Genomic DNA, 13,246 nt, shown 5'->3' with positions numbered 1-13,246 from the left:
GCATAATACTTGAAGTGAACAAAAGGTTTGAGATGTACCAGCCCAGCAGGCTTCTAATAATGGCTGGCTCATTTCCCTTGACACAAAGACCTTGAAAACTTAGAACTAGAAATTCTTCTAAGTATTTAAACTTTTAATATCTATCAAGTGCATAGATGCTACATTTGTGCATGAAAACAGCAAATTGTTTAGTAGGATCCAAGCCCTTTGTTGGCTTCTAATTTGGAAGAAGTGGATACTTCTGCCCAGTTTGAGCACTGTTTGGTTATGAGGAAATGATAATTACAAATTATGTCAGTCTCCAATAATTCACTTGAATTTTCTGTAAGCTGTGGAGTCTGGCACTGATGGAATCTGTCATTGTGTTCACCCACTGAAGTACACCTTAGTCCTGCTTAATTGCATGTGAAACACTTATCTTACAAGAGGGGAAAATCAAACCCTGATGAAAGCTGGCTATCAGCCTGATGAAGGAGTGTCATAGGGGAATTTTTGGTATTGCTGCCAGAATAAATAGGTACTAAAAATACTATGAAGAATTCACATAGTGAAAGCCTAAGTAAAGTATTGCTATATGTATAAGTCAGACTAATGCAAGTATTTGTGTTTAAAAAAAAAAAATGTTTTATTTGCTCATGTACCTGTGACTTTTGGAAAAGTACATCTTGAAATACAAATAAATACCCAGTAGTAACTTGTGTCTTAATGCAGAGGTTTGAGAGATTTCTTCAGTAAAAATGAAAGAAACAACTGTAATATAGAATCTACGATTCAACTATATCCTCTCACTTCTAGATGCTGCTTTCAGAACCAAAATGAGGAAAACTGATTTTATTTTTTTTTCTTTCTTTCTAAGCTCCAAAATCTCCTTCAGAAAAGACTCGGTATGATACATCACTTGGTCTTCTTACAAAGAAGTTCATTCAGTTGCTGAGCCAATCTCCTGATGGGGTCTTGGATTTGAACAGAGCAGCAGAGGTCCTCAAGGTGCAAAAAAGGAGGATTTACGATATCACCAATGTACTGGAAGGCATCCATCTCATTAAGAAGAAATCCAAAAACAACATTCAGTGGATGTGAGTATTCATTATCCTTTTCCATTCCTGCTGGCTGATTTCACTGTCACAGTGCAGTGGTGTCTTTCTTCTCCCACTTTCCAAGACTGTGCTCCAAGCAATCATCCCAAACACCTTCCCTCAGGATAAAGCTTTGTTTTCCTGTTAAGACAGGTGTTCAGTGTATAAATAGTGTTTGTCAGGGAAATTAGAAGCTAGCATTTTGTCTGAATACTGGATTAATTCATTTGGTTCTGCAAGCGGACTAAGTTTTTGGGTATGCATCTCTACTTAGTGCTTTCCTTGGTTGTCTTCAGGATGTGGTTAGAGGGTAGCTAGAAGCAAGGTTTTGGAAGTGCTTAGAAATATTCAACTCTTCCGTCTAGTGGCACTTCCAAAATGTATTGTCGTGATAAAAAGATGCTTTTTCTGGAAAGCATTCTTTTTTGACTCTCTATAGACAGATTTAGGGAGAAAGGGCTAAGAACTTGATCTGGAGTGCAAAACCCTGCCTCTTCCCTTTCCCGTAGCATTGGGTCAAGTTTTACGAATGCTAAGTGTCTTCCTTCTTTGTATCCATAGGGGCTGCAGTCTGTCAGAAGATGGTGGCATGCTGGCACAGTGTCAAGGCCTCACAAAGGAGGTGACTGAACTGACTCAGGAAGAGAAGAAACTGGATGAGCTAATCCAAAGCTGCACCCTCGACCTCAAGCTGCTAACGGAGGACTCAGAGAATCAGAGATATCCTTTTTCCCAAAACCTTAAAGCTGGCCAGTCTCCTTGTTGTGTCTTGTAATATAATACTAGGAGAATTCCTCTATGTAATGTGATACAAAGCATTAGAAATTTCAAGTTGACTAATGGGTTTTAATGTAGTTCTATATTGAAGTGACTTAAGCTAAACCATTTGCACCTGTACTGCTTCTGGAATGTACCAAACACAAAGGAAAAAAGAAAAGGTTGTATATGAAGGGGTCCATTAACATCCATGCTCACATAGAGCAGAACCAAGAATCTAGCTGATTGAGTGAAAACATCCAACAGTTCTGTGCTTTTTCAACTACTGTGATCTTAGAGCAAACCCTGTGCCTACATGCGCAGCAATTGTAAAGGCATGCAGACAAAGTCTTTGCTGAGGTAACAGTTGTCTGTGTACTCGTTACTTTTTAATTTTCAAACTAATGTGCACATAAATTACAGGCACAGAGAGAAGTTTAGTCTAAAACTTGTAACAAATCTTCAGATTCCTCTGGTTAGAGAATCTAGAATAGAATATCTTAGACATTTTGAGAGCTCATGAAACCTTTATTTTGGACTGATTTAATGTAACGGCAATGCTCAATTGCATATGGTTCAGATGACTTAGGGTGATTTGGCTGTTGATACCCCTTGTAATTAACCATTTCTCATTTTCACTAGGTTTTCCACCTACTGGCAACGGACGAAAGCATTTTATTAAATGCTGATGTGAAAACTTTTATTACTTTATGTAATGAGTAGTTCTTAAACAGCACCTAAATAAGGTGGACTTACTCTCTGTCCTGAAAGATAGAAAATACTATGGGAGTGTCAGTAAAAAGTATGTGAACTATGTAAATATAGTCTTTTGACTAGCTTTCGTACACATCTTGAGATGTAAGCAGAGATCACCAAATGGCACAGGGAGTGGCTCAGCACTGCCTTCAGCTAAGAGCTTGATCCATGAAGAGATTTAAGCAAGACAAAACTGAGCACTACAACTCTATTTTTTTTATAGTGCTGGTTCCTGTGATAGAGATCTGGGCTCTGCCATTGGTGGTTCCCATGGGGAGGAGGGATCAGCATTAGTGTGTTGGCCTCATACTTTTGTATTTAGGAGAGTGTGTTCCTCAAATTCTTCTGTGACTCTTAAGTTTGCAGATAATACTAGTGAGTATTGAGGAAGGAATGCAGAAGTGTGAAACCTTCCGAATGTGTCCTAGTACTGTCTTTTGCTCATCTTGCTGAACAGTGACATGAGATGACATGCTGAATGCTCATGGAGCTGAGAAACCTCTTCCTTTGCCTAATCACTGAAGATGAAATTTTTGCTTTTGAAGATTTTTTCTTTCTTACTGGTAGGTAATGTGCTCACTCATCTCCCTTACAAACGGAATCAAAGTAAATGATTGCTACCTTGAATGGTTGGGGATATGCCCAGCATTATCATGGGGAGCCTTCAGCTACAGCAATGAAGATTGTTTTATTTGAAAACCATGCAATTCTTTCCTTTGTTTGTATAGTGACAGCCACTGTTGCTGTCATCTGTATTCTGCCTTTGCAAACCTTATTATATCTCACTAAAGGAATGGTAAAAGCCTTGATGAAGCCTGTTTGGGTAAAAGCTGACCTGTTGTTTTGCCTCCTGACCTGTTTGGTCCAAGTTAGATGTGAGATGTATTGGCGCTTTTTGCTTGGCAGTCTGTCTTGCTGTATTGCATGGTAACAGTACACATTTACCAAAACGGTTCACACTTACACCCCCAAGAAGTATAATAATAAATTAGGCTTTTTATTTGCATGGCATAAACATTATGGTAGATATCTCACAGGTGACAAAACTAAAATGTTGGAAGTGCTTGCATGTCATTGTGGTCATTTCAGTTATTTTCATGACTAAAAGCACTGTGACATCTTGGTTATACCAATCAGTATGTGAGGTACCACTGTGTGGTAACCCACCAAAGCACTACAAATTTATGTTGAACAGCAAAATACTCATTTTTACTCCACACTTATGCAGAAACCAACCTTTTGCACTGTCAAGTTGTGTAATTGTTTAAACAGCTGTTTGAAATAATTTTATTATATATACATAAGAATGTTGTATAAATATTTATACATTTGTTTTATAGTTGTATAAATGTTTACAGTAGCCCCTAAAATCAAAACTGAAATAATGATTTTGTTGATGACCTCAAAAATATATTGTGTATGTACATCTATATCATGCAACTGAAAATTCCTTTACATTTTTTCCTGTGATTTCCAGTTCTCTGCATTTTGATAGCAAGTGTGTAAAGAATTTTTCTTTGCGCAGTCTGTGAGTAATTTCAGGTTGTTGAGGTTTGCTTCTGCAGCCTTATGTGTGTAAAGGAGAAGAGAGAAATACTCAGCATAGAGAATACCTTTTGTCCCTAGGTAGTGGCTCCAGCTGTTACACTAAAAGGAAGTTGTCACACAGTTTACCTGCCCTCACAACCAGCAGAGATGACAGAGAACTCTGGGGCAAGAGCAATGTAGAAAAAATGGAAAAATAATTGAAAGACTTCTGCCTCTTCTAATAGTCTGAATATGTTGTAACCCAGATTGGAAAATTCCTTAACACTGATTACATTAGCTTATGTGACGTACCAAGATATTAGAAAAATTAGTGGCCTTAAAGACCAAACTGTTATAGTTGTGAAAGCTCCTCCAGAAACAAGACTTGAAGTGCCTGACCCAGTGGAGGTAAGGAGAACCTGGTGTTTCCTGACAGCTCAAATATAATATTTGTGTAGATGGAGCAAGTGTATTGTGAGTCTTACTGTGGTAACTGCTGCTCAAGTTAGATTATACTGGCATACAGTCTATGTTCATCTGTTTTACAAACTTAGGGATGTTGGGTTTTTGTTGTGTTTTGTTGTTGTGTGGTTATTTTGGTTCTTGGTTTTGTTTTTTTTTTGGGGGGGCAGTTTTGGTTGAGGGTTTTTTGTTGTTTTTTTTGTTGTGGTTTTTTGTTTGTGGTTTTTTTTTTATAAAAAGGAAGGGGAACTTTTAAAATCAATTTGCACAGGGCAGTCTTTATTTGTTCCTCTTAATTCCAGCTTTTCTTCAGAGTAATCCACACTATTTACAGATATTCTCTTCTGCCATATTTCATGTGAAGAATAGCTCTTCCTTAACAATTGAGATTTCCTGTTTTCAGCCATGTAAAATCTTTCTCTGAAGAGATTCGGCTCTTTTCCCCCTAACACTTCATGTAGTTTTATTCATAAAGTGCACGGATAACTCGATGCCTTAAGCACCTTCTGACTCTCATTACTGATATCCTAATTTATTGCAACATGTTTTCATGGAGGATTTTTTCCCTAAGTCTTACAGTTATAGTAGAAACTTGTGGTTTACTCCCGGGGTTTACGCCCGTCCTTATTCCATCATCATCTTTGCTTCACTGACACTCATGTTATACATCTCTGTAAAACATTGTACATTGTGCTAGTGTGCTTTGCTATGGTGAGGACTGAAGGAGGTAGGGATTTCTTTTCCTGTGTTATTGTAAGTACTTCTATTTCTGATACTGTGTTCATTTGTGTCTCTCTTCTGTTGCCCATTGCTACTCAAGCCACATTCTGTCTCTCTCTTTGAGGGCTTGCTTTTTTTGTGTATGAGATGTCTGACTCACTTTTTCACCCTCACTTTATTTCTTCTCTTTATCTCAGGTAGATGTCTGGGGTAACTTAGCTGCTTCTTTTACCTATGCCACAATTGAAGAGAAAAAATTCTTCACGTGGCTTTTCTTTGAAGATATCCTCAGGGAGTAGCTTTACTTTTCTTCATTCCTCTCATGGTTTATAAGCCACATGGTCCAGCTGCTCCTGGGATTTTATCTCTTGGTGGCAAAAGTGTGCTGCTTTACAGTTCCCAGTTGTTATGACAGACCCAAGTATGTGGGGCAAACTGAAGTAATTTGTACAAACCACTGCTTTAGAGATGCAAAAAGTGTACTTAATTTCTTCACTCAATGAGCAATTGGAGATGGGGTTAACCCCCAAACTCCTATGTGTTGTGTTCATAGTTGTGCATTAGTCCTTCATCCTTACCAGTTGCTTTTTTTCCGAAAATTATTCTTCACTTCCTTAGGCTCATTATCCTAATGATTTTCTTTTCTTTTTTTCTTCCTTTTTTATTTATTTTGGATTTTTTTGTTTTCTGCCTTTGCCCTTTATTTCCCCTTTGAACCTAGGTGCAGGTTTTAGAAGAAGAAATCATTTTGCTACAATGAGGAAGGGATGTCTTTTATCAGTATCTATAAATACACACTGTTATCATTGCTTCCTTTCCTGTTTCTTTCTCTTAGGCATTATGCTTTGAGGTTTTTTTTTTTTCCTTTTTTAATTCAGTGAGATCAGGCACACAATCATTAAAATTAGTGCCTAGACTTCTCTTATCCCCCAACTTATTTCATTTATAGCTTCAGGCAGTAAAGTTCTATTTCTTTCTCTCATTTGCAGTTACAGTTTGGTGCCTTTTTTACATGCCCCAGTCACTCAACAGTACCTTCTCCAACTGCCTAAGCACACTTAAATGTTTTCTTTGCTCTGGGGCATCCCTGTTCAGTTGTTCTCTGTATTTGTAAATGCTGTCTATTAAGTTACATAACTGCCAGAATGCAAATAGTATGAGGACTTCTGAATTACTGTGTCAAAGGGCACAATAAAATGTATCTGAAACAAGTCTGCAAAGAGGTGTATAAAGCCTGTGTTCATGCTTTTTAAAACTGTTAATGCAATACAGCTGGAGCAGGTTTATTTTTAACTAGTCAGCTATGATTTTTCCATCATAACACAAAGAGCAACTTTGCAGATGTTCAATGTCTATATACGTCAGCTTGTTTTGTTGCATCAGTGCATCAAAGTTAAGAAAATGTAACTTCTTATGGGGAATTTTGAGTTCCTGTTACTCAGAACCACCATCAGAACTGCTGCCTTGAAGGACTTACATAAGTAAGTTTGGGTAAAGAAAATGTCATCTGTTGTTCTTTTTTTGTTATTTGGAAAAACTTCGCTGATAAACAGGGAAACAGCATATAGCTGTTTGTGTCCAGTGTGAATAAGTGCTGAAAGCTGTTGGAGGAATGGGAAAGATTTTTGGCAGCCTTTTAAAGCAGAAACATTTACACAAATAGATATAATAATATTGTTATGAGTGAAGCTGTGACTTTCATCCTATAGTTCCATTCCATCAGAATGCTCCAGGTTATTGTGGTTGTAAGAAAATAGAAGTTCAGTCTTTTACACCTCTCTGGTTATGATACAACACGTAAAATGGTGGGCTTCTGAGATTTATGCACTAGAGACAGTGGGAGAAGTTTTCACGTTCTCTTCCAGTCTACATCAGCCAAGTCTTACACATCTTCAAAAAAAATACATGGGTGACTTCAGGTTCTTTTGGTTAATAAAAAGTGTATTCAAACACTCACACCCCAGTAAGAATTCACTCTGTATCGTCAATATTCTGTTGTGTCCAGTGGTATAACACCTAACTGATGTTTGGTGGGGTTTGGGTTTTTTAGCAGAGTGCATTGATACATTTATCTAGTACTCAAGGACCTATTGAAGTTTACCTATGCCCAGAGGAAAACGATGCCCTCAGTCCAATGAAAACCTATAGTCAGGACCACAATGGGAATATTTCCAAAACCATTTCCAAAGGTAAGCTTATATCTTTGAAATGCTAATGGCCATCCTTTATGCTGTCATTCAGGATTTCATTTTGAACTTCAGATATCCAGCTTTTATTTTTTGGCTTTATTTTTTTAAGAAGTGAAAGCTAAGGTATTGATTTTACACTGTGCCTTTCTGGTTTACCTAGTGGGAAATATATTCTCATCAGTTGTTTAAAACAAGTTTCCTATTTGCATATCATGTGTAACCAAAGTTTAGGCAGTACTGAAAAAGAAACAATTTTGTTCCTTTGGTATTTTCAAATAGGGCAGTAGCAGCAAAGATTCACCGTGATACAAGAGGGAGAAATCCCTGTGTATGGGTATATGCATCTACACAGTGACATAATATAACTGATGACATCTCTTCCCTAGAAAGTTTTCACTTTGACTTGAATTCCACCAAAAAATGGGCATTTCTTACTACACCTGATTTCCACTCCTGTTCCCGCTCTCCCCAGTATTTGCTTAAACCTTGTAAAATAAAATTTTAGTAGAAAAGTCAGTGCTGACAGCAACATGAGCATTTCTGAGAAAGCTTTTTGTAACATATCAAAACCAAGCTAGAAACTGCATGGAGGCTATTGCTGAAATAATGCTTTACGAAAGGCCCTTTATTTAGTGGCTACTTTGACCTGTGTCTGATACTTCTAATGAGATGAAATGTGTTATCATTATTTTTTTTCTCTCCCTCTTTACAGAAGTGGGTTCTGCTAACTCAGGACAAGGTGACTGCTCAGTAAATATGGCAACAATCTCTCCATTGGCTTCTCCAGCCAACCTCCTACAGCAGACCGAGGACCAAATTCCCTCAAACTTTGAAGGACCATTTGTGAATTTGTTGCCTCCTCTGCTTCAGGAAGATTATTTGCTGAGCCTTGGGGATGAAGAAGGCATCAGTGACCTCTTTGATGCTTATGATTTAGAAAAGCTTCCTTCACTGGTGGATGAATTTATATACAGCTGATTCTCTAAAATGCTGTCCATGTCTAAATCATGTTTTTAATGAAATCAAAAAACCTGCCATCATTCAGAATTATCCCCTCCTTACTATAAAATAGCATTATTAAATAAACTAGGCTCTCAAACAGTGCTGATATTTTAGTTAAATACTCCCTAAAATCTATAAACAACAAGCGATGGCTTTTACATCAAGGCCTTCTCTTTGACCCTCAGCTCCAGCGCCCTGTGAGTCAGCAAGTGCAAGCAGGTGACTGTAAATGTTTTGTCTTCACACTCCTCCAGTCTCTGCTTACTGCGACAAGTGGGCTTACGGAGAAGGGCTCAACGAACTGGTTTAGTCCTAAATAACAATTTTCTAATAGTATTTTCAGGTCGTGCCTTCTGCAGAGAATGCATGTCTTTTGAGTGTCACAACATGGATTGTACCTGCAGTGAACATAAATATGAAGTAATGCGAAAGTGTGAAAAGGGGTTCTTCAGCTACTTGTGGGAACGTTTAAATTGCTGTCATAATGCTCATTTTGAGCTGTGTATATGTCTCATTATGAGGTCAAATACTTATGTCCTTAAGAGCTTTTAATAAAAAAATACACTGTAAATATGGTGTATATTGCAAATATTGAAAAGTATAAAGTTCTGCCACTTCTCGTAGTAATCTCAGATTTTTAAAAATGCTTGTGTGTGTGCGCGTGTGAAAGTAGTTTTTGTTGGTTGTTTTTTTTTTCTTTAACTAGAACGAAGATGCACAGTTCAATTTTACTGCCCCAGTGTGCATTAGAACTGGTACATAAATTTTTGTGGTACTAAGTGGGGCTTTGTGTTAAGTGCCTACTAGAGATGCACTGTGGGTTTTTCCCTGTATGGAAAACACTTATGCCAAGCTTTGTTTGTTCAATATATCAGATTTATCTCAGTGGGTTTAGCTTCCTCTGCTTACAGCTTTTTATAATTCTCTTCAGCCAGCAAAATGGAACTAATTTTTTTCCAAAATACATAACTGTAAGTACCACATCAACTGAATTGCATTTATTTTTTGAAGATCTTTGGTAGTATAGTATAGTACCAATATTTATTTTTTTGAACGTGAGAGGAATTCTAAGAAGTCTTAAATAATTTTTTTTTCTTAGTGTAAAATATGTTGCCATGTTCTGGGCTAAATTAATGTAATGTTGATTAGATGATGCCCATATAATCCTTTTGTTTGCATTACTGTTGTGCTTATCTGACATACTCAGAAAATTAGTACTATTTGTACTGTAGTAGAATATGATGTATGCAGGTTTTCTGGTACCATTGAGTTGCTGCTATGAAAGCTCACACATGAAAAGGCAAGAAGTCACAGTACTAATAAGAAAACTGTATGACTGTGTGAGTTTTGGAATATAACAAATGTATAAAGGGCAACACAAAGAACTGTTAAACAGTGTTAAGTGTGTGTTTATATGTACAAATGTGTGCATAGATCATTCAGCAGTTGTATTTAAGTTGATGTATGTTCTCAACTCACACTTTAGTTATCTAGCAGTTTTGTACAATAGAATTAATTTGTAAACACTGCCAGGATATTTTCTAGCTGGTTTGTAATTTTTTTAAGAGTTTTTTTTAGATGTGGATCTGTAAATAAAATTGTAGTATTTAAAGTCTTGTAGAAGAGGAAAGTAAAAGTTGTGTGAGCATGAAGACTTGCGAGACAAAGGGGCACTTTTGTGAGGAAGAGAAAATGAAGACTAATGCAGACCATCTATTTTTTTTTTTTTTGTATAAATGTAACACACTTGTCCCAATGTGTGTGGGCAAAATACTAACCTACCTTAGCTTTGCATTGTATGCTAGTTTAAAAAGAAAACACAAAATAAACCTCTGTAAAATACTGTAAAAAAAAAATACAAAACAATAATAAAAAAAACAAACAAAACCCCAAAAACACAACAAGAAAAAGCTTTTATGGTGAGTTTTGTAAATAGATTTATTAAAGGATGACCTGTTCTCTAGCTGTGATCTTACCACTTCAAATGGATGTAATTTGAATAAATTTTGTATGGTAATGAATCAATAAAAAGGATTTTTTAAAGAGTTGAGATATGTATACAGCTATTTAAATTCTTCTTGCTCTTGGTGCCTATCATGCTCCTTCTTGGAACCTAACCTAGCTGTTACTATTTTCATTATTAGTACTCATACTCATTTGACACCAGATAGGTTTCAATCCCATTTTTTTATTATGCTAATAATAAGTTCAGCAGGTTTTTTTAAAGCTAGAGTGAAACAAGAATAAAAGACATATTTAAAAGAGACACAGTAGGAGATCCAGAAGTTGGGATAACACAAGCCTCTCCTATGTGAATTATGAACAGACTTCTTGCAAAATTCATAAGAATGGGTTATTCTAAGATTAAATCACAGAAAGAAATTATTGAAGATCTGTTTAACCTTCCACTTGATAATTGCCTGGAACTTTCCTAATAGTAGCCTTGAAACAAAGGAATTCTCTGTGTAATTGAGTGATCTCCAACAGCCTCATGCACCAGATGTGCATTTATAAACTTGTACTCCCTCTCTGTTCTTGGTGCTGCACCTTTCTAGATGCACAGCTATTGGTTACTAAAAGAAAAAAAGCTATGGGGATGTAAAAATCACAGTAATATGGTTGTTTGCTTAAATGTTACTTCTGAACAAGTTGTACATCTTGTCATCTTCCCTGCACACAAGGAAGAGGCTACTATTTTATCTCTTTTTGCACCAGTCCATACTCTTTAACTTCTGCACACAGCAGTACTGAAAGGAGGATTATAGAGACAATCCTCTGTTCTTCTATATTCCCAATAAATAACAAAGAAGAGCTAGAAGACTTGTTCTCTGATCTCCTTTAGAAGCAGAGATGACAGTAAATCTTTTTGTCCTGTCCATCATAGCTCCCTGGACTATCTTGGGCTTTCTGTTTTGTATCCGCCCTAAGCACTTATTTGTCATTAGAATCTGCTACTGATAGCCAGTTTTCATGTAATTTCTCTCTTTCTCCTCCTGTTTTCTGCATCTGCTTTGTAAACTTCAGATTTGCTGAGTTGCGGGAGGAAATAAAACCCCAACAGCTAGTTAAAATACCTAATTCTGCTCCCCTAAGCTAGCATGGTGTGTCTCAACATTATTCGGTGTACAACTATTGGTTAAAGGAGGTTTTACAGGGACTTGCATGTGCTGCATTCCTTGGCTACAAGCAGATGGAAAAGGATTCTGAGAAATCTGTCAAAACCAGCCTGAACGATAGGCAACTATACTCTTTTAACACATGAATTTAAAAAAACGGGGCTTCATGCTCTTGAATCTACAGTGAGAACTCATCTACCTGCAAATGCCAAATGCTATCACTTTCTATTCTTTTTGACTTATACCTGAAAGAATAAATTACACCAGTCTTGATGCAGACATGGACATTTTCATAGTAGAAATAAAGTATGAAAGATATGTAAGGTACTTCTTGTAGCATGAAATATTGCTACATGTTTAGAAGCACTAAATTTAGCAGTATAAGCGGTTTTCTATTATACCTAACAGAAAAATGGGTTGCTATCAATTCTGAGTGGTGCTGAATGTTGCTGACCAGCCAAATTTACCTAAACTCTAGGAATAGAGGAAGAAATATGATTTCTCATATGTAACTGCAGGACTCTCCATTTTTTTCCTGTGTGTCTTCCCACTTACTTTTACACCCAGAACTGCATGTTATCAGAGATTTGGGTTGTCATGTAAAAATTGGGCCCTCAGTTCCCAGGTTGTTTGCCTTCCCTAAAGTTGTTGAAATGCTCTAAAACAACCAAGGATGTGTCTTCTAACCATGAGCTAAACCTGAGGTTTGTATTTTATTTTTCTAGTAGTTTTTGTATTATCCAACTACCAGCAACTCCTGCAAAACCTGGAATGACTTAAGATGGTAACCTAGCCAGAGTCTGGCATCTTCTGAGTCTACCAACCTTGTAGAGCAGGAAGCAAGGTATGCAGGCAACGTGGAAAGGATGTGCTCTGGAGCTGTTCTTTGGATATCCAAGGAACTGAGGCATGTATATTGCCAGTCTACAGAAGGCCAGAACTGGGACTTGCACTGCCAGCCGCTGCATCTTAAAAAGTGCTTTTCTCATGTAGATATAGGTATACTTCCTTCCTGCAGTCAGGAGGTGGTAGGGACTCATCTGCTTCCCTTGCTACCAGTTGCACTACCAGCAGTCTGTGTGCAGCCTTATTTGTTATTATGAAAATGCTGCAAAGTAATTTTGAATTGCGAGCCTCAAAAGCACTTAAAGAGTGCCTCCCATCTGTGGCTACATCCTGCAACTAAACAGGACTGTGCTGGCACAAGGGCTGCTTGATATTATGACTTCTTGGCAGCGGGACAAAGTAAGGACTTGCCGGATCATGCTGAAACTGATCAGCATGGCCTATTTATGTCACTAGGTATGGGACTCATGGGTTATTCCTGCCTGGGAGCCACTCTTGGAGTTCATTGCCTCCCCTTTAATGAACAGCATTTTTCAACCTCATGTGGAGATTTTTGGGTAGGTCTTGCAGGCTATCTATGCTTTGCTCTTTTTAGTCAACCATAAAACATCATTGATGTCTGCCCAGTTCTGTTTAAGCAAACACTTGGCTAGTCAAGATAACTGTGGGGTAGTGCAGTGCTTCCAGAATAGAAATGTTTAGCTGTAGGACTGCATGTGAAATACTCAGAAAACTAAACACAGGAAACTGAAAAGAAAAAGAATCACTAACCTTATCAGGAAGCAGTTAAAATACT

The 13,246-nt window shown here is 37.3% G+C and overlaps 1 protein-coding gene across 3 annotated transcripts in view; it reads left to right on the top strand.

Annotated features, from left to right (window-relative positions):
* Positions 1-10,536, top strand: part of E2F3 (E2F transcription factor 3) — a 41,753-nt gene extending 31,217 nt beyond the window's left edge. For all 3 annotated transcript variants that reach the window (XM_057424307.1, XM_057424309.1, XM_057424308.1), the window contains exons 3-7: positions 857-1,076; positions 1,638-1,798; positions 4,411-4,523; positions 7,348-7,486; positions 8,199-10,536. In XM_057424307.1, the coding sequence (XP_057280290.1) occupies positions 857-1,076; positions 1,638-1,798; positions 4,411-4,523; positions 7,348-7,486; positions 8,199-8,464 (899 nt within the window). In that variant the 3' untranslated portion in view covers positions 8,465-10,536. The remainder of the gene's footprint in view (positions 1-856; positions 1,077-1,637; positions 1,799-4,410; positions 4,524-7,347; positions 7,487-8,198) is intronic.
* The last annotated feature ends 2,710 nt before the right edge of the window (positions 10,537-13,246 follow it).

This window comes from Pezoporus wallicus, unplaced genomic scaffold (genome assembly GCF_028554395.1).
Source record: "Pezoporus wallicus isolate ANWC-B61680 ecotype Strahan unplaced genomic scaffold, APGP_CSIRO_Pwel_v1 contig_5485, whole genome shotgun sequence".
In the NCBI taxonomy this organism is placed as follows: Eukaryota; Metazoa; Chordata; class Aves; order Psittaciformes; family Psittacidae; genus Pezoporus; species Pezoporus wallicus.
The sequence above is the reverse complement of the archived record's forward strand: the minus strand, read 5'-3'. Positions and strand labels throughout refer to the sequence as shown.